The sequence below is a fragment of the Bicyclus anynana genome, chromosome 3, assembly GCF_947172395.1.
Source record: "Bicyclus anynana chromosome 3, ilBicAnyn1.1, whole genome shotgun sequence".
In the NCBI taxonomy this organism is placed as follows: domain Eukaryota; kingdom Metazoa; phylum Arthropoda; class Insecta; order Lepidoptera; family Nymphalidae; genus Bicyclus; species Bicyclus anynana.
In genome coordinates, this window is record NC_069085.1 from 10,250,898 (window position 1) to 10,272,845 (window position 21,948).

The following is a 21,948-nucleotide window of genomic DNA, read 5'->3' on the forward strand; positions in this document are numbered from 1 at the left end:
TTCAGTTGTGTGCAGTTTAATAAATTAAATATCACGTGCCTCAATCGGTGAAGGAAAACATCGTGAGGAAACCTGCATACCAGAAAATTATCTTAATTCTCTGCGTGTGTGAAGTCTGCCAATCCGCATTGGGCCAGCGTGGTGGACTATTGGCCTAACCCCTCTCATTCTGAGAGGAGACTCGAGCTCAGCAGTGAGCCGAATATGGGTTGATGACGACTATCGCACCCAAATACACAAACAAAATTGTCTGACATTTTTTGAGGGGGATCTCACAATCGAAATAGTTAACACCGTTATTATTTAAATTTTGTTTCATATACCATAGCTATGTATCTAAGCCATATACACTATTTTGTTCCGCAATACACACACTTGTAGCTTTTACACACATTATTACAACTTTTACAACGTTTAGGTCTGGTCCAAAGAATATTAACTCCAAGATTTTCACAGAGTAGGTGTTCGATTACTTCATCGATGTTTTGCTGTTCCGACTAAAGAATCGATTCTTTTTAGATATTGTTTTTTATTACAAATTTGATTGAAATAAGTTATAAATACTTACAAGTGAAACGTTACTTCATATTATTAAATTAGAAGTTGTTAACCTTGTTTTACACCATTCAACTACACAAACCGGCAGTTTTAGGGAGCGTTTACACAACGAAAACGATTCCAACTATGAAACATCGATTCTAGACAGATATTATTAAACGCGTTAGTACCTATAAAAAAGTCAGATCGGGTAGGTATTTTAAACAATGTAAATAAACAAAAACATATGACTCAGGGGTGCTCAACATTTTATTACAGCATTATTTACGAATATTGTCATGAAATAAAACTTCCTTTGATAAACAAATATTTTTTTTATTCTATATTCCTATATCCTGTTATTTATCTAACAGATAATGTTTCACTTATATTCAGGGTTCCGTAGTCAATAAAGAACCCTTATAGTTTTGTTTTTTATTATATATAAGCAAGCATAAGGTATCCTCGACATATTTAAAGACATTAATCAAAACGGTTTTCTCGGAGGACGATAAGGGTGATTGCTTCGTACGTTTCTTTTTTGGTGACGGAAACGATAGCAATGCGGAATAACTGCTCTGGCTAGTGTACCAGGCTCCGCTTCACTCATTTTCGTACTAAACTAAATAAAATTAATAAATTAATTAATTAAACAAATAAAAAACCCGACTGCCTATTTGATACAAGAACTGAAAAGAAAAAAAACAAGCTCAGTCCAGAAGTGTAGAAAAAAATTAGAAAACAGTCGGGACCTATTATATTGAATATAATGATTTACGTCTACATTTTTTAATAGGTCCCGACTTTAGTTTAATCAGTTTTTGTATCATTTATGCAGTCGGGTTATTCGTTTATTTAATTATTTTACTTCATAATTTTTAGTTAGATAGATGATGAATTTCGGATTTATTTGTTACGTTTGTTACAAAGTACGATAGTGTATACCTACGTCCAACCGAGGATAAGTAAATATTCAAAAAAATCTACGGAACCCTCGGTGGGCGAATCCGACTCGCACATGTCCATTTTTATAATCAATATATTTAATTTAGTCTATTTAAGGTATTTTATAACTACACTTCATAAACCTTATAGTCGTCCGCCTCGCGTATTATGTATATACAACTAATAAATAACGTTTTTCTAATTGTAGTTTTTTGTTGGCCATTATATACCATTTTGAAATTCTCACAAAAAGCCCTTGAATTTGATTCCCTTGTTGCAATATTTAAAAAAAAATCACCTCGATTCTATAGCATCTCACAGTAGTCTTGTTGGTTTTTTTTTTAATTTCACCTATCTAAGAACACTTGGGTTATTAAAACAAATCTAAGGATATCTGAATTACGTAAATCCGTTCAGCGGTTTCGAAGATATGAGGTAATAAACATACATACATACAAGATACGCGCGAAAAACAAACAACAAATAAACAATAATTAACAACAACAACGAATCGAGAACAAAACGAAATAATAAAAATTACAAAGGAAGAAAATACGCACAACAGTCTGGATTTAGTTAACGAATCATTAACGAATACTGTGAGGTAGGAGTATTAGTCACAGACAACAAATAAAGTAGTGTTTTGTGCTGTGAAGTGTGTGTGTGTGAAATGTCATATCTTCTTTCACTTAATAAAACAAAAACAAAAAAGTTAATCATAGTATAGGGTATTTCTGCAATAAATGAAAGGTAAAATTCACATTAAAATAAAAGAAAACATCTTCTTATAATATGAAAATACGACATTTATAAAAATTATTAAAGTTATTATTTAATTTTATATATGCACATTTAATAGCCATAAATCTTAATATCTATGTTTTTGAAAATGGTTTGTGACTCATGTCTGCTTGGGGTATTTAAGGTTCTTTTTATGTCGTTTATCGTTTTTGGGCAAATTTTGCCCAACATTGTGCAAACTCTATATAATAATTAACATAGACGAATTAGACATGGAAATGAAATCGCACCCAAATGCAGAAACAAAATTGCCTGTCGTTTTTTGAAGGAGACGAGGTAAACTCACTCATCGAAAATATTTAACAAGAATAAATAATAAAATATTTAACAAGAATAATATAATCTGTACACAGAACGTTAAATTAATGGATCGATGTTTTGCTGTTCGTTCGTTCGTTAGAAGAATAGAATCGATTTTTCTTTTAGATATTGTTTTTATTACAAATTTATTATAAATTATAATTATGTTTTTGACGACCTCCGTGGCGCACTGGTACGCGCGGTGGATTTACAAGACGGAGGACCTAGGTTCGATCCCTGGCTGGGCCGATTGAGAATTTCTTAATTGGGCCAGGTCTGGCTGGTTACCACCCTACCTACAAAACGTACCGCTAAGCGATTTAGCATTCCGGTATGATGTCGTGTAGAAATCATACCGTCCATCTTAGATTGCATCATCACTTACCATCAGGTGAGACTGAAATCAAGGGCTAACATGTAAAGAATAACAAAAATAAAATAGAAATATTTTCAAATTGAACGTCACGTCATCTTTTACTGAATTAGAAGTTGTTGGCCATTTTTCATGCCATTGAACTACTTACTACACAAACCGGAATATTTAGGGAGTTTTTTAGACGACCAAAACGATTACAACAATGAAACATCGATACAATCGAACAATCTAACGCGTTTGTTGGTTTTTATACACGCGTTAGTCGCTCAACTATCCCAGCCGATTTTACAAACACTTCTAAATGCCCCGCTCTATATAGATAGATCGTTGATTCTTAGACAGAGGGGTAACGTCTTGCGAGGCAGGTCCTTTTATTATTGGTCGGAGATAATTAATTTATTGTTTGTGAATCCGGGCTCAAAAGGGCTAGAACCCAGAGCCGTAAAGCTTATTATTAAAAATACAATGTATGTGAATCGAAACGAAAAGTGTCGCCCTAAAAGAACCTTTTTGAGAAGTGATATTGTTGTGTAAAAAGCCTAAACTTGTGGACTATACGTTGATATTTTAATTTGACAGAGAAGAGGGGAAGTCTAGCGAGGCTGGTTCATATAGATACGATATATATACCTCAGACGAGTTATATAGGGACCTTTATTCGATGTTTTGCTGTTCCGTTAGAAAAATCGATTCTTTTTAAATATTTATTTTTATTACGTTAAAAATACTTACAAATGAAATATAACTTTATAATTTAGTGTAGTTTCAAAGTTGTTGACGCGATATAACATTGATCCTTGAACTTTGACAGAGGGGCAACATCTAGTGACTAGTGAACACGTCCATAAAAAATTGGTCTGAGGGCTCAAACGATTTCTCCATAGCTAAAATGCGGTTAAATTACTCTATGGTAGCCATTGATGTAACGGAGGTAATTTTATCGGAATTCGGAACGTCGGAACCAAGGCGGAGTCGGGATTTTAAATTTGATTTATCGGAGTACAAGGTAGGGTCAGAAGTGGTGGCCGGAGATAATTTTTTATGTTCCAATGGAACAACAAAACACAAACAATGAACCTATGAAAGTTTAATAAGTATATTCTTTGGATTGGATCGCATGTAGCGCGAGTCGGAGGATACTTCGGCGACATGTATGAACCCGTTCGGCAATCTTAACAGTCGCTGTCGACGTAGGCTGCCACCGCTTTGACCTCTGATTTAAAAATATCGTAGCCGAAGTCGGAACCAAAGGGAGTAATAATAATCGAAAGTTCCGACTTAACGGAGCCGGAGTCGAAGCTCCGTAACATCCCTGATGGTGATCCCGCGATTAACGACTGTGTGCTTAGTTCTAGTCTAGATAGGTTTGTTAAATGGTGGTAAACAAAAAAATAAACCTTGGCTGAGTTTGTTGTGGGCTCTTCTCGGACCAAGGCACCCTCGAACCCTCGTAACTTTAATGTTAAGTTTTCGATTATTATTACCACCATTAGATTAAATTAAATTATGACTTAGCTTAACATTTCAAAAGTGCTTGTAAACGAGTTTTGAATTTGCATACTCCTCCGAAACGACTTGACCGATTTTGATGAAGTTTCTATGTATGTAATCTGATAATAATAATTTGTTATCACTCCCAGAGATAATTTTTATTTTTATTTTGTAGGGCAAAACAATATTTTGCCGGGTCAGCTAGTATCCATAATAAATCATTTAGATTTTTCATGATACCTGCCTATAGTCTATGGAGATTGAAGATAATAAAAATTAAATTATTTTTTCCTAAAGAGTATTTATATTTGAATAGCGGACGCCCGCGTCTTCATCCGCATGTAGAGAGTTCAATTCTATACATGCAATATGTTTCCAAAACTAGCGGACGCCCGCGACTTCATCCACGTGGAAATCAATGTAAACTTTCAAGCCCTATTTCACCACTTTAGGGGTTAAAATTATAAAAAATTTTAAAACATTGTATTTTTTTATGATTTACTAGCGGACGCCCGCGACTTCGTCCGCGTGAAAGTCGTTGTAAACTTTAAACTATATACCTCTATCCTACCCTACCCTACCTCTACCCTACCCTATCCCAACCCTACCCCTACCCTACCACTACCCTACCCCTGCCCTACCCCTACCCTACCCCTACCTTACACTACCCCTATCCTACCCTACTCATTAAGGCTACTTCTTTATTTATTCCCCTCCCCCCCGCGAGTCGCGTCGAGCATGAATTAGTATTCACGCGCGATGGCTTAGCGTATTTCTTGTATAACTTTGGTGTTTCTTTACCGATTTTTATGATTCTTTTTTTATTGAATAGGTAATAATGTTAACTTTTTTAGTTAGGGATGAGTGATGAGTGTTATAAACATAAGAGTTGACAAATATAATTAGAAAGCTCCGAACTGCTAAGCTATCGGGAGTTACACGTGTTATTGTGAGTCAACCATAAAAGGTAGACATATATATGCTGTTGTGTTTTTATAGATAATTTTAAGGAGAACATTTCCGTCATACATGATTTCTATGTAGCTTTAACCATTAAGGCTGTACACGCGACGGAAGTTTAAAAAATTGAGTAACTTCTCCCGTTTTCTCAACATTTCTCTTCACTGCTCTGCTCCTATTAATCGTAGCATAATGAAAAGTACACTATAACCTGCCCAGGACTATGTAGAATAATTGTACCAAGTTTCGTTAAAATCCGTCCAGTAGTTTTTGTTTCTATAAAGAACATACAGACAGACAGACAGACAGACAGACAGACAGACAAAAATTTTACTAATTGCATTTTTGGCATCAGTATCGATCACTAATCACCCCCTGATAGTTATTTTGGAAATATATTTCATGTACAGAATTAACCTCTCTACAGATTTATTATATGTATAGATGAACAAATTTTTAAAACTATAACTCAAAAAATGAAGGACTTTCCATACAAACTTTCAACCCCTATTTAACCCCCTTCTTATTTTATTTTCGCAATAAAAAGTATCCTTCCTTCTCCATTCTCTTATTATGGTCTCAAACCAAGCAAAAGTTTTATGTGAATTCATTCAGTAGTTTCAGCGTGATGCCCGAATAACAAAAAAAGGACAGACAGACAAAAAATCGAAAAAAAATATTTTTAGCTTCAGTATCGATTACGTAATGCCCCCCGACAAAACTTTTCAACCCTTTTTTAAAGAGTTGAAGGATTTTTCTAGATTCTTCAAAAAAGAGACAGACATACCTAGTATCTATGGATATATCTAGGTGTAGATATTACCTACCTACCAGTAGCGAAGACTAAAATTTTCTCGTAGGTAACCCGTTCAAGTGGTCTATTAGTCTAAATGTGTTTTTGGCTGAGTACGTTAAATTATTTACGTCCGTAAAACTCGTGGATTTTTAAAAGGTAACTCAATAGGAATCGTGTTGTGGGGAACCATAGCCCCTGCTACATACCTACATTGAATTTATCGAATGGTTTTATTGTAAAATAACGTCGAAGAATAATATTGTTTTTATAAATTATTTATTAAAAATGACTTAATATATTATGTATAGTAATATCTATCTATGTAACATTAATCTACCTTCTATCTACAATGGTGGCAGTGCTTGGGTATACCGTTCGACGGAACTATTACACTTTGTGAATACAAGTCAAACTTAATACATAATTCATTGGGCCTACCTTATGTTTATATATTTTATTTTAATATAAATTACACAATTTAATTTTAAATAGTGAAATGTCTAAGACTTTAATAATGATTTGACTACTTTACATACATATTAATAAGAGTTTTTCCTACTTTTCATTTATTTGTTCCAAACTAAGTAAATATTTAAAACTGGCACAAAACAGATCAATATGTAGGATTTATAAAATGCTAAACATAAATATTTATAATATATATATAACAATCATTGGTATTAAATATATATAATATGTAGGTATGTATTTTGGTGACTAGTCAAAATACATTAGAACTTTGTATGTATGATAATATATTATATAAGAATATAGAATAGATTTAATGAGTAAATAAAAAATATATTTAAAATCACTGGGCTTCTACCGCACGTAAATGTAGCTAAGCTGTTTATCTGACAATGAAAAAATCAATGTATATAATATACATAATATACGTAAGTATATTATATAATGTATAGTCAGGGCCGGACCGTCCATACGGCGAAAGGAGCGGTCGCTCCAGGCGCCAAATCCTAGAGGGCGCCGAAATGGTAAAGACAAGATCGAAAAGAAATTTATGTGCTGAATTTACGTGCGCGAAAGGCGCCATAATTGGATCTCGCTCCATTCTAAAATTTACCTCGGTCCGGCGCTGTGTATAGTATACGTAAGTAGATCAACTCTATATTATAAGTACTAATATAACTTTGGTGTTAAATTAAATCTATGTTGATAGATACCTTGGTAGTTATTTAGCTTAATAATATATAGTCTGGCAAGTTCGTTGATGACACTCCCATGATATGCGGACGACGGGAGGAAAGATTGCGCGGGTGTGAAATCGTGCGTGCGGGGAAGTGAGGTGCATTAGTCGTGTGTTTTTCATTCATCGCTACAGGCCCCCCGGCCCGCGCGGACCATCGGGAGTGTTACGAACGAAGTTGCCAAGCTATAGGTACTTTCGTACTTCAAAGTATTCTTTTTCTTAATCAAGTAAGTATTTGGTTTTGATAACTAGGTACTCCAAAATTTTGTCAAGTTATAGGTGCCAATTACATGTAGGTAGTTAGAACATTTATTATAATTATGTACTTCATTACACTAAGTAGGTAATTTAAAATTAAAAAAAAACATATGTCGAAAGGTGATTTCAGTGTAAACCAAATGATGATACAGTTTTAAGTAAAAAGTCCAGTATTACAGTAATATTTTTGGTGAACATGTCATAAAAACCAGTGTCAACGGCCAGCGGCCTTAAACTATTGGAGTATTACTTATATATTAGGACATTCTAAAAGAATATGGTTTAGTATCCACGGGAACTATCTGTATTTTTAATGCACACTGCACATCGAGACACTCGCTGCAAGAGACTGCCAGCCTTGAGAGTTTCACGTTCAGGCATTTTGAATTGTTTGTCCTCTTCTATTGTAGTGAGCCAGAAACTAAGTCCGTTAGTAAAGTGATGACAACTTCCACCTTCACCGTTACACTCTATGAATGGCGTTGCCCGGAAATCTTCAAGACATGAGCCAGGGCTAGCCAACGCTTGTCCACCGCCTTGGCCACCAGCTCCGATGTGCTAAAAAAAATTAAATGTATCTTACAAGTGAATTTATAAAATCTTAGGTATTGAATAAAAATGTAATTGTATTTAATGCTAAAAATCAAAAGTAGGTACCTAGGTACTAGAAGTAAATACTTAGCAAACACAATAATTATACACAAGTATATAAAAGAAAGTCGTGTTAGTTACACTATTTATAACTCAACCGATTTGGCTGATAATAATTGGTGAGGTGAGGGAAAGAGGTAGCTTAGAATCAGGAGACAGACATAGAGGTTACTTAGGGTAGGGTAGGATAGGGATAGAGTAGGGGTAGGGTAGGGGTATGGTAGGGTAGGAGTAGGGTAGGGTAGCGTAGGGCGTCCGCTAGTTATTATTAAAGTAGGTATTGACTGGTACTTAGTAAAAGACCAACAATTCTGATTAAATACGAAATGGTTTTTACATTTTGGAGAACAGTGGGTATTGATTCTAAGCATTTTGCGTCCTATTTGACAAATGTGAGCGCTGTAGTAGTAGTAATGTAGTCAGAAGCAATCCTTATGACGTTTCCGAACATCGTGCCTTATGCTACGCAACACAAGTTTTAAGGTGTCCGCTCTTACCACCCACCCGCCATCGAGTCACGCGTCTTGGCTTCATAACCCGCGCGTAGCGACTATCGCAGCTCATTTTAGAGACGTCATAAAGATTCCATTCGACTATACACACAACTACTGCCTTAAATGATGATCAAGTGCAATTGAAACTTACCATAACAAAACTGTATCCAATCCATAACGAACTCCATCCTGGTGCACAACTTGGTATATCAAGAGTTTGACTGTGGACCGCAATGACGTTAGCTGGAACTTCGCAGACGACACATCTTGAAATGTATGGTGCGATTTCTTTTCCTTCTACTGGCATCATAAGCACTGGTTGGTTAGTTGATAACCAGTAACTGCGATCATTACGACTAGCATAATGGCATACATTATTAAGATCACAGAATAAGAAAGGCATAGTGCTAAATTGTTTTACACAAGAGCCGGCGTGGCCCAGGTCTTGATTATGCGCTTTTTCGTCTCCATCAATGTATAGAAGAGAGTACCCGTCCCACAACTTGACATGACCGGGTTCGCATTGTGGTATAATTTCAGTTTGGCTATGCCGAACTAATAAAATACCTGTAAGGTAGTCTGTATTAGTACAAGGTGCTCCTGGAGATCCTGGTAAACCTTGTATGCCAGTCAGACCTATATCGCCTCTTTCACCTTGCAGACCTCGTAATCCTTGGGGACCTGGTGAACCGGGAGGACCTCTCGGCCCTGGTAGCCCTGGATCACCTCGTTGCCCTGGTTTACCATCTAAACCTCTAGCACCAGGAGAACCGTCACGTCCAGGAAGTCCGTTTAATCCAGGGGGACCCCGAGGTCCTGGCTCTCCTTTTGAACCGTAAATAATAGCAGCCGCTTCACCTTTGTCACCTTTTTCGCCGCTAAATCCTGGTATACCTACACGTCCTGGGTAACCTTGATCTCCTTTTTCACCTTGTTGACCCTTTTGACCCGGTTGTCCTGTTATACCATCAAAGCCACGATTTCCTTTGTCACCTTTTTGTCCTGGTGCACCAGTAATACCTGAAGGACCTGGTTCTCCTTTGGACCCAGGTAAACCATAACCGGTTGCTCCTTTATCACCCTTTTCACCAGTTAGTCCCATTATACCCGGTTGTCCCGGAGCTCCTGGACTTCCATCAAAACCTGGTGGTCCCGCAATTCCTTCACGTCCTGTATCTCCTTTTTCTCCTCGTGTTCCAGGTGACCCTGGTATACCTGGTCGTCCTGTCTGTCCCGGAAGTCCAATAAAACCTTTATCTCCTTTTTCTCCACGATCGCCTGGTAAACCTGGGTGGCCATGCTTACCAGATAATCCAGGCAAACCCTTTTCGCCTTTAATAGTGAGACCCGGTATGCCTCCAGGACCAGCTGGACCTCTATCACCTACAAAAATAATATGAAATATATTAAAACCCTAAAAACAAATTAAATTAAAAATTGACAAAATAAATCAATAACGATAAGTTTTAACGAAATCGTTAACGAAGAAATGGAATACATATTTATAGTTCACTATAGTAACTAAGAACCTGGGCTTTTAAATTTATTATTACAGCAAAAACTAATACTAATATTTTAAATTAAATATAAATACTAAAAAATGTTTTATATTTTAATCTTAAATGTAGAAGACTACATATATTAAATTATTAAACATGCTTTCCAGCTCCTTTTTTTACTTGTCTGTTTTAACTCGTTTATTTTTATTATCACTATAGGTATACACTATTGGCACCATTAGGTGATAGGCAGCACGTTTTACATTTGTGTAATCTTTAAATTTTCATTTAATTTATAACAAAGCTTAAGTAGGTCAATTATTAACAAGAGCACATCGTAGTTACCTTTTGATCCTTCCTGACCAGTTCTACCAATTTCTCCTTTAGGTCCAACAAAACCTCTATCTCCCTTTTGTCCTTGTAAGCCTTGCAGTCCTTCATCACCCTTGTCACCCTTTTCACCTTGAAGTCCTGGTATACCAGGAGGCCCGATGTCGCCTCTTTCTCCTTTAATATTCATAGATAAACCTGGCAAGCCTCGATCGCCTTTATCACCAGTAAACCCTGTAGGGCCAAGTAAACCCGGCGGGCCCTGTGTTCCACGTTCACCTTTTAATCCATCTAAGCCATCACGCCCAGGAATACCTCTGTCGCCTCGTTCACCCTTGTCACCTTCAAGTCCAGGCAGTCCTTTTTCACCAGGGCGACCTGGAAATCCATCTAACCCTGGTCGACCTGGTGGGCCACTGTTCCCTTGAATTCCTATTTCACCTTTTTGTCCGGAAGGTCCAGGTAAGCCATTATCGCCTTTGGGTCCTATGTTGCCCTTGATTCCATCGATACCAGGTAGACCCGCATCACCCTTAAGACCAGGAGCTCCAGGCAACCCGTATCCTGGTTGACCAATGTCACCTTTATCGCCTTTTTCCCCAGATGCACCGGGTAAGCCATCCAACCCTCTTAAGCCATCCAGACCACGCTCTCCTCTTTCACCCTTTTCACCTATTGAACCAGCTTCTCCTTTTTGTCCTCTTTCACCTGTTAGACCCATATTTCCTTTAGGTCCTGGTGAACCATCTCTGCCACGTAGACCAGGTGGCCCATGGAAACCTCTATCACCTTTTTCTCCAGGCAAACCAGGCGGTCCCATAGGACCATCAAAACCACGTTCACCAGGTTGTCCTGGATATCCTCTCTCACCCTTTTCCCCTTTTTCACCCGGGCTTCCCTCCAGTCCAGGCGATCCTACTAATCCAGGACTTCCACGAGGTCCTGGGAATCCTTTTGGACCATCCGGCCCTTGCATCCCTGGTTCACCTTTAAATCCGGGTAACCCAATAACTCCTGGTTTCCCAGTTAATCCTTGAAAACCTTGTTGTCCTTTCTGTCCAGGTGTACCAGGTATACCAGGTGAACCTGGCATTCCATGGGGACCAATTGGACCTGCTTCTCCTTTTTGACCTGGAGCCCCAGGAATTCCACGCAGTCCTACAAAGCCCATCTCTCCCTTTTCTCCGATTAATCCTGCAGGCCCGACAGTTCCGTCACTCCCTGGAATTCCAGGTATTCCTCTACTTCCAGGTAATCCTTTGTCACCTTTTAATCCAGCAGGTCCTGGTGGTCCCGGCATAGATGGTCCGATTTCACCTTTATCACCTCTTTGACCAGGTATTCCTGGATAGCCTCTTGGCCCTGTAGTACCAGGAGTACCAGGGAAACCCATTGACCCTAAATCTCCTTTATCACCTTTAAGACCAGGTGGACCTCTTGGTCCAACTTGTCCTTGTGATCCAGGCACTCCCATATGTCCCTTTTCTCCAGTTCGGCCCATTTGACCGGGTTCACCCTTTTCACCGGGTACACCTTAATAAAAATAAAAATTATTGTTAGTTTAAAACTGCAAATAAAATTTGTCCTTAGTGCAATCTAAATAATATTAATTATAAACTCTAAAATAATTGTATTGTGTAAATAATTGTTTTATTTGTTATTACTCTTTGACAAAAGCAAAAGAACTCCACCGATGAAATGGACGCGTAGTCATGTGTACAAAACTTTGTACTTATCTTTCCGGGGGTAAAAAATGCGAAGTGGCTAACAAAAGAGTTTCGTAGTCATCATCGTAGACATCAATACAATACAAACCTTTATTGGCACCTATCTTATAGCTAACCTTATAGTTTCGCTATGTCCGACTGTCTGTCTGTCTGTTCGCGGTTAAGCTCAAAGACTATTGCTACTACAAAGCTGTAATTTAGCATGAGTATGAACATTAAAAATAACGACAAAGTTGTAAAATAATATATTGTAAAATGATTTTTCCCCTATATGTAAAGTGTTTTTTCGTTTTTATGTTGGGTCTGTCAAACACTATTTTTCAATTCAGGAATCGGTTTGTATAGTAATATTAATCCAGCAGGTCCTGGTGGATTAATATTACTATTATACTATTATTACAAATCGTTGTATAATATTATTATACAAACCGTTAATAGTATAGGTTTTAAATGCTAATATTTCTTAGAGTCAAGTGCCTCTCTCCCCCTTTACTAGCTAAACGGTTGTTTATGGATAGGTACGTGAAAAAATTCACAGAAGTAAAATATAACATAATAATGAAATTAGATGGAAAACTATAACAGTCGACCAACTTAACAACGTACTTGGGGCACGAAAATTGCATACAAATTCCATTGGTAATTAATTATATAAAGTTAGTACGATAACTCAGTCTGATAAAATTAGAAAGCTGAAATTTGGTATGGGTATATAATATATTCATTATCATTCAAAATATTAACCAAAAGTAGCTTTGTTGACTATCATCACACTGCTCACGAGAGCAACGAGGAGAATTTTTCATACGGATTCCGTTTACATAATCGATTGCACTAAGAAAGGTATCTTGAAAATTTAAATTAAGATGGGGAGGGAGTTTATGGGAAATGGAACTTAGTATGAAACTATTAGTGTTTGGATATGTGTAGTTTGAACGATAAGGGTTTTCCACGCGAAGGATGGTTTGTATGCAAAAATCTTACCAATAGGTCCTTGAGGGCCAACTGCTCCAGGATTTCCTTTATCTCCTTTAGTTAGAGCTCTTATTTCTTGAGGGCATCTACCAGGTTCACCTTTTAGACCGGGTTTCCCTTCAAATCCTTTGTCACCTTTCTGTCCAAAATCACCTATTTCACCCTTTTCACCTTTTACTGAAATTCCTTTTGTTCCTGGTTTACCAGGTGTACCATTAGCTCCTGGCGTACCATCTAAACCAGGTGGTCCCATTCTTCCCATATCGCCTTTCTGTCCGGGCATACCATGTAGACCACGATCACCAGGTGGACCAAAAAGACCTTTTTCTCCTTTAGGACCCATTTGACCTTTTTCACCAGGTGCACCTCTTTCTCCTGGAGGTCCCTTTATTAAATTCGATGGAATAATAGCGTTTTCTCCTCTTTCTCCTTCTGGTCCCATTGGTCCCTCATCGCCTCGATCACCCTAATTTAATAAAATATATTAAACTATTATGCTAATTTCGGTCTGGATGAAAATTTGTAAGTGACCAGCTTGTTTGTAAGGGGACTAATTGGGTATTTGAAAATTTATTTTATTGTATATAATTATGAAAGGTATGCTAATACTCGTAGTAGATCAATTTGACCAATTTTGTAGAAATAACATCTGCGATGACTACTTTCGGAGAGGGTTATCTATGCGGCTTTATCACAAAAAAAATACTGATATCTTTGTTAATTGTGCGTTTATGTCTTCGACTCGTATAAAAATGTTACATCTAATATAAGGAACCAAACATTTTACATTTAATTACGTTCGTTAAATTTTTTTCATTCTTTTAATAAATAAAATATATAATGGAAATTTTTATTTTTATGTATTAATTAGTTAATAGTGACTTTATATTCCCGAATGACTTATAAAAATCAATACATTCAAAGGTAGTCATAGTCAAATACCCAATTGTGTAGCAGCGCACGCAACGTAAGCTTTATATGCCCGCAAAATAAGATGGTTTTAACGAGAAATTTACCAAAGGGCATATCCCAGTTTTATCAACTACCCAGCACTAAATTATTTTTTATCTTTAGTATTAAATATATATAAAAAAATGACTCCCAAAATAACGTAAACGCCTCGCCGTCGTCGTGCTTACACCTCGCCATCGCGTCGCCGCGCTTACGTCTCTTACAGTTCGTTTCATGTAAGATGGTGCGGGTGACGGTTCGTTTCACTCTTGAAAGTTTGCCACAATTCACGATAATAGTACGTATTATGAACGTCATACAGGCGACTGTCACCGTATCCTATCTAGAAAAACTTTAGTGCACTGCATAGTGACTTATTGATTTGCAACATTGTCCTTATCCTACTTCCTACTAATCCTACTAATATTATAAACGCGGAAGTTTGTATGGATGTTTGGATGTATGTTTGGATGTTTATTACTCTATAACGCCGCTACTACTGAAGCGATTTAGCTGAAATTTGAAATGGAAATAGATTTTACTCTTGATTAACACATAGGCTAGTTTTTATCCCGAAAAATCCATGGTTCCCGAGGGATTTGTGAAAAACTAAATTGCACGCGGTCGAAGTCGCGGGCGTCCGCTAATTCACAATATTTTTTTTAACTTCTTGGAGGAGGATATCTTTTGTCGTTACTCAATGAACAACAAAAATGACGAAAAATGGCTGCAAGAAACTATTTTTTGCAGTGGATTAATATTTTCACTTTCTTTAGGATATTCTGAATGGAAAAAGTTCTTACATTCGTTACCGCATCTTCAACTCATCAATTGGTCTGAATATTTGTTACGAATTATTTAATCCCACAGGAAACATTTAAAAATGAAATGTTCCTGTGGGCTTTGTGAAAACCTGTAAAGTGTAAAAACTTTCAAGCGGACGAATTCACTGGCTTCTTCTAGTTAGTTAAAATGTTTTTATTTCTTTATAATTTAAACTATAAAAATGGCATATTGATATAACAATATGCTCACCAAGCGCAAACACTGTTAAAGCTTGAAAAAAAAAAATCTAATTGTAAAGTAAAAAGAAACAAGTAGGTACATAATTATAACAATTGAAATATTTGAAATTAATCTACACTGTGTTGTATGGTTCACTAGCGGACGCCCGAGACTTCGTCCGCTTGAAACCCGATGTAAACTTTCTACTACCCTTGCCCTACCCCTATATCATAATTAGAAAAATTAGAAAATCGTGACCTACAAGTAGTTGTATGATAAGGAGAGCTGGGTATTTAAAAAAAATGTATCGGAACAATTTTGTAAACGAACTGTGCGAGGGTAGTACAGGAGAAGTATAGAACAAGCTTTCAATTAGTTTCAAACTTTGAACTTGATTGAAATAGCTACCCAAAAATGTTCACTAGCTCTTGCATTATACGATGTGTTAGCCCGTTGCCGGCAAGCGGTCGGCGAGGTGACGCTGTAAGCTTTTCTGGAGGCGAGGCGTTTCCGTTACGAGTCCGAGGAGTTATAACGAGTTTTGAGTTAATTAAAGGCATGATGATGCCCTTAATTAACAACGATTAATAATATCTGATGATACTTTTATTAGGAACAAGGCACAGCATTCTCTCAGCATTGAAACAGAGTGAAAAGAAAAAAATTACATGAAACAGAGCGACGACGATAGAAATAACCGAATCCAATTTATAATATAACAAGTTTGTACGTGTCACACGATGTACATAATACATACCGGTGGACCAGCCGATCCAGGCAGACCATTAAGGCCATCAGATCCTCTTTCCCCACGTAATCCAACCGGGCCTTGAGGTCCACGTTCTCCACGTTCTCCAGGAAGGCCGTCTGAACCACGATCACCCTTTGCTCCAGGGGAACCGGGCCAACATTCATTACAACGCCCACCAATATCTCCTTTCGGGCCAGTAGAACCAGGCATACCGTCGAAGCCAGGATTTCCTTTTTCACCCTTTTCTCCTTCTGGTCCCATTTCACCAGGCATTCCAGGTGTTCCTAACGTAGAATTTCCAGGAACACCGCGTAACCCTTGATATCCTCTTTCACCCTTCTGACCTGGATGACCTGGGATGCCTGGCTCCCCACTGTTTCCTTTATCTCCCTGAAATATTTCATTAAATTGATTGCATTGTGTAAACACGAGAAGTAGTTTTAATTTTTGGCATTATTTCAAAATCACAGACCAATATGTATGTCACTTTTATTTATTAGAACATTTATTGAAAAACCATTTTATCATTATTATATTCCTATCTTTGTTCAAATGGGGTCACCAAAATATGAAATTTTCCATCATTCATCACACCATCATCTACTAATTTTACATGTTTATTTTAGTAGATTAAGCTTAAGAACCGAAATTGGTTGTATCTGGTATATATGTCACCGTTAAATTGTAAAATACATAAGTTAAGTCAGTTTATAATCTCAGTCGCGGTGTTGTAATTTGTCGATATATTGTGAACTGAACATACTGATCACAATTTAACGTGTTATTTTTCAGTATATTATAATCTATCGAAGTGAAACCGTTAAATTGTCAATCACGATGAATTTACCATAGTTACAAAAATATTACAGCGGGTATAATAAAAATAGTAAAAATTACAATGGGCAAATCAAAGAAAAAAGAAAGAAAATCGGAGGGATGGCCAGTGTGTTTCTTAATTTATTTAAACACTTAAAGTTCTTCCATTATTATTGTTAATTATAAGTATAATTTTGTCAAATCAAAAGTTAGTTTAGGTTAGGTTAGAACATAAAAATACGGTCACTTAGGTCAGTCTCAGGTGTAATAAATAATAAATAAATACGTGATGTCACAATTCTTAAAGTATTTTATTTAACTGACATATTATGTGTTTCATTCCTAACTCTATGGACAAAGAACGGTTTGCTGTAAGGCCAACCAATCAGGGGCAAATTCAGACAGTTGACGTTCTAAGATTGCAATTTAACGGTTCCATTTCGATAGATTATATACCGAAAAATAACACTTTAAATAGGGATGATGACTAGGTTTGAATATATTGATTTTTATGATACATTCGTGTAAATAAGGTCAATGTTAACTAATTTATACATAAAAAACAAAGATTGACTGGATATTTGCCAAATAAATAAGATTATAAAATTTTAAAATCTATTTCTATATTTAAATAAAGATATTGGTAATTTTGTTCTACCGCCCATACAAATCTAACGATAATTATGGACCTACAACGTCATTAAATCGTACCATTCTGTATGCAGCGTTTTCAGGGATCCGCGGCAGCGCCGCAAATCTGACATTTTAAATCCCTGTAGCGAAAGTAATGATCACAGATACCCTGTTACTTTTACATAATTGCTTTACTATTAGCATACTCCTAATTTATATACAATTTAAAATACAGTCATCATCCCTATTGTAATCAGTACGTTCTATTCACAATATATCGACAGATTACAATATCGCGAGTTATATTATAAACTAACGTATTTTACAATTGAACAGTAACATATATATAGATTTTTTAAATAAATGCAAAAAATATGTATTTCCATTTTATTTTATAATAATATAAATAGACGATATCAAATGAATTCCTTAAAATATTAATCATTTTATAAAGTTAAAAAAAAAAATAAACTAATAATTAATATTCAGCACAAAACTTACAGGTATTGAAAAACCATCCTCCCCTTTAGGTCCCCTTGGTCCTTGGGGCCCAGTAGGCCCATCGTAACCTTTCACTCCCACTTCACCAGGTAACCCGTTAAGACCAGGTTCTCCCTTTTCTCCTTTAGGACCTGCAGGACCTTCAATACCTGGTGTACCAGGTTCACCTTGACCTCCTCGTTGTCCCATTGGCCCTTGTGGTCCTCCCTCTCCAGGCCTTCCATCTGATCCTGGTGGACCAGCAGGGCCTGGGTAACCTCTTGGTCCTAAAGGTCCAGGAGGTCCACGAGATCCTGCTCGACCACCAGGAGGTCCAGGCACACCTTTTAGGCCTTGATGACCAGGTGCTCCATCTCTTCCAGGTTCTCCTTTAAGTCCGGGTCTTCCAGGTAGACCAGCCAAGCCAACTTCTCCTCTGTCTCCTTTTTGACCCATAGGTCCAGTGGCGCCATACATTCCATCTCGGCCCTGTTTATTAAAGATACGAGCTTAAAACATTGGCACTTATCGCATTGTTACAATGTTGTAGGTTATATATATGAAAATATTTAGCTTCAAAATAAATTTCAGGTTTTATAAACTACCAACATTTAGGTGATTATCACACTATTGAATGTCTTTTATTAAAACCCTACAATAATAAACAGCTTTAATATTAATAGATATAACATCAGATTGAATATTTACTCTTTCTCCTGGGTTTCCTCTAATGCCTTTTTCTCCTTTAATACCCATTTGTCCAGCTAAACCAGGCTCTCCCATCGGTCCGGTATCTCCCTTTTCACCCATTCTACCTGGTTCACCTTTGTCACCTTTAGGACCCGCATCTCCTTGAATTCCTTTAATAGCACCCTTACTATCTGTAGAAGGCAAGGTCCTTGTTGGACAAGCTAGGCCACGATCACCCTTGTCTCCTCTATCACCTTTGTCGCCCTGAACTGATTGACCGCTAGATCCTTTAGCTCCTTTATCACCTTTAGGACCGAATGGACCCTGTAATTTGAAATTACATAGTTAAATACATATAATTAAACATTAAATACTATATATATATATAGTAGTTCTATATATATATATAGTATTTTATAGTATTAGTAGTTTCAATTTATATGTATGCTTTCAGCATAGAGTATCTATCTATGTATGCTGAAAATCCTGAACTTTTTCTTTTATTCTTTCCTTTCATTTGCACGATACATCAAATGTTTATTTTTATCTGCTATACCTATAGTTAAGGATTAATAACTTTTATTTTACAAAAATGAAAAAAAAAATAGTTGACAATCACGGTTTTTTATTCAAAATAAATAAATCTATTTGGGTTTCAAGCACGAATAATTCCTAATAGCATGACAGGTCACAACACGCGACTCCCTCTAGGCTTCATATTATACTCATATGATGCATTTCTTCGACACTTTCCTGCTTTGTTAAGCGACCCTAATTTTCCTAACGTCTATTAAATTATTATTTTTACTATGATTATCAACAGCTGGGTTATTTTTCAACGAAATATCATAATGGAGAATGTTCACTATTTTTAATATTTTTAGCTTTCTGTATTCTCCGTTAAAAATAAAAAATTATTTCGATATGTTAATTAATTCCCGAGATATAGAATTTTAAAGTGAGCGCACGGTAATCATCTCGCGTTTAACGCCGTGACGTCATCATATAACATTAGCTCGCCCGTTATAGGCAATTTCGTACTTCTGCCTTACCTACTGACGAACTAATGGTTCGAATTGAAAAATTGTTTTTGTGTTGAAAAGCCCGTTTATCGAGGAAGGCTTTAAGCTACATAACATCACGCTACTACCAATAAGAGCAAAGCACCGATCAAAAATATTGCCAAAACGGGGAAAATAATGTTCGGCGTCGGATAGTTTTCTTAATATATAAGTGCGAAAGGTCATTCTCGAAAACCGCTTGACGTACAAAGATGAAATTTGGCAGGGAGGTAGTCTATAGTTAGTAGGTATCTGGTAATAACGGATTTTCGATAGGGCCGGATGAAAGAGGTCTAGAGGTTCTCACAAGTTTGTATGAAAGTCTTTCATTATTATAAAAAATTTCATTTATGCTAAAAACTTCATCTGTACGGAATGACCTTTCGCATTTGTATATTAGGAAGACTAGCCGACGACCGAACATTATTTTCCCCGTTTTGGCCACATTTTTGATCGGTGCTTTGCTCCTATTGATTGTAGCGTGATGTTATGTAGCTTATAGCCTTCCTCGTTAAAAGAGCTTTTCAACACAAAAAAAAATCAATTATAACCATTAGTTCATCAGTAGGTAAGGCAGAAGTACGAAATTGGCTACAACAGGTGAGAAAATGTTGTGTGATGACGTCACGTATAATATCGCGACCGTTAGCGGGAGTCGATATTTATGCGAACTTTGAATGCATGTAAATTCATAACTATTTGGTATTTTAAAATAAAATAATAACTAGTGTTATTATTTTAGTATATATAAAAGCTCTAATGTAACGATGTTTTAAATAATTTTGCGTACCTAGTAACATTCTCCATTATCGTCATTTTACATAAAGTATCATTTAGGTGTTCGAGCCTTCAGCTTGATCCACTTACGAGATTACCCTCCAAATTTTGCCCGTTTGCAGTGTTCCTACCCTACATTTCATTGGGTAAATGAGGTTTTGACATAACATCACGCCGTCATCCGCCGGCATGTCGCTTGACAGTTGTCAATGTCAATCAGTACGTCTTCAAATTTTGTTAAGTGAGCAGTGTTAAATGTGAATATTAATAAATAGTGATAGTGCACAGTGAAATTTGTTGGAGAATATTCTTGTCAACGGTCTAGTTAGATGAGAGATTATTCTAAATTCTAAGCGAATACCCGCTCTCCGGACGGTAGACTCGCTGGATAGACCTAGTTACCAAATGAAGACAGTAACGAAAAAATCGTAGCCATCTTGTACGACCGATGTGTATTGTTCACTGTCGAGTGTCCACGTGACTCCCGACAAGCTTTTTCATCTTAGCGAATGCCCGCTCTTCGGACGGCAGACTTGTTATGTAGATCTATACTGAATGAGAGTTTTTCTCTTTTTCATCTTAGCGAATGCCCGCTCTTCGGACGGCAGACTCGCTGTATAGTCCTACTGAATGATGAGCAGATGACGTCCCACCTGGGACGTCGTCTGAGCCGTCGGCTGGGACGTCGGCTGCTCAGACTACGACTGAGACGTCGGCCTTGATGTCGGCTGCGCAGACATCAGCTGAGACGTCGGCTGCTCAGACGTCGGCTGAGACGTCGGCCGAGATGTCGGCTGCGCAGACGTCAGCTGAGACGTCGGCTGCTCAGACGTCGGCTGCTCAGACGTCGGCTGAGACGTCAGCCGAGATGTTGGCTGAGACGTCGGCTGCTCAGACGTCGGCTGAGACGTCGGCTGATCAGACGTCGGCTGAGACGTCGGCTGCTCAGACGTCGGCTGTACAGACGTCGGCTGAGACGTCGGGTGTACAGACGTCGGCTGTACAGACGTCGGCTGTACAGACGTCGGCTGAGACGTCGGCTGTACAGACGTCGGCTGAGACGTCGGCCGCACAGACGTCGGCTGCTCAGACGTTGGCTGAGGTGTCGTTTAATGGGACTTCATCTGAGATGTCGGCTGACGTGTCGTCTGAGATGTCGGCTGATTCGCTGATTGAGACGTTGTCTAAAATATCGGCTAACGCGTCGTCTGGGATGTTGACCAACGCGTCGCCTGGAATGTCGGCTGCACGGCTGATTCGCTAGCTGAGACGTCATCTGAGTTGTCCGTCGATGCTTTGGCTGAGACGGCCGGCGTTTACGATGCCTATTTGTCAGCTATTTGCTATTTGCTTGTCCTTTAAGTGACCTCTGACAGCTGCCTTGTCGGCTGCGCGCCTGAAGTCTAAGGCGCGTATTTGGGTACTCTTCAATTACCA

General features: G+C 37.6%; 1 protein-coding gene across 1 annotated transcript in view; it reads right to left on the bottom strand.

Moving 5' to 3' along the window:
* Positions 1-6,468: 6,468 nt before the first annotated feature.
* The window catches only part of LOC112053362 (collagen alpha-1(IV) chain), a 29,743-nt gene continuing 14,263 nt past the window's right edge, over positions 6,469-21,948 (bottom strand). Inside the window, exons 6-12 of the mRNA XM_024092759.2 lie at positions 18,692-18,997; positions 18,005-18,472; positions 16,061-16,444; positions 13,357-13,813; positions 10,661-12,178; positions 8,968-10,199; positions 6,469-8,229 (exon numbers count right to left, since the gene is read on the bottom strand). Of these exons, the coding sequence (XP_023948527.2) occupies positions 7,954-8,229; positions 8,968-10,199; positions 10,661-12,178; positions 13,357-13,813; positions 16,061-16,444; positions 18,005-18,472; positions 18,692-18,997 (4,641 nt within the window). The 3' untranslated portion in view covers positions 6,469-7,953. The remainder of the gene's footprint in view (positions 8,230-8,967; positions 10,200-10,660; positions 12,179-13,356; positions 13,814-16,060; positions 16,445-18,004; positions 18,473-18,691; positions 18,998-21,948) is intronic.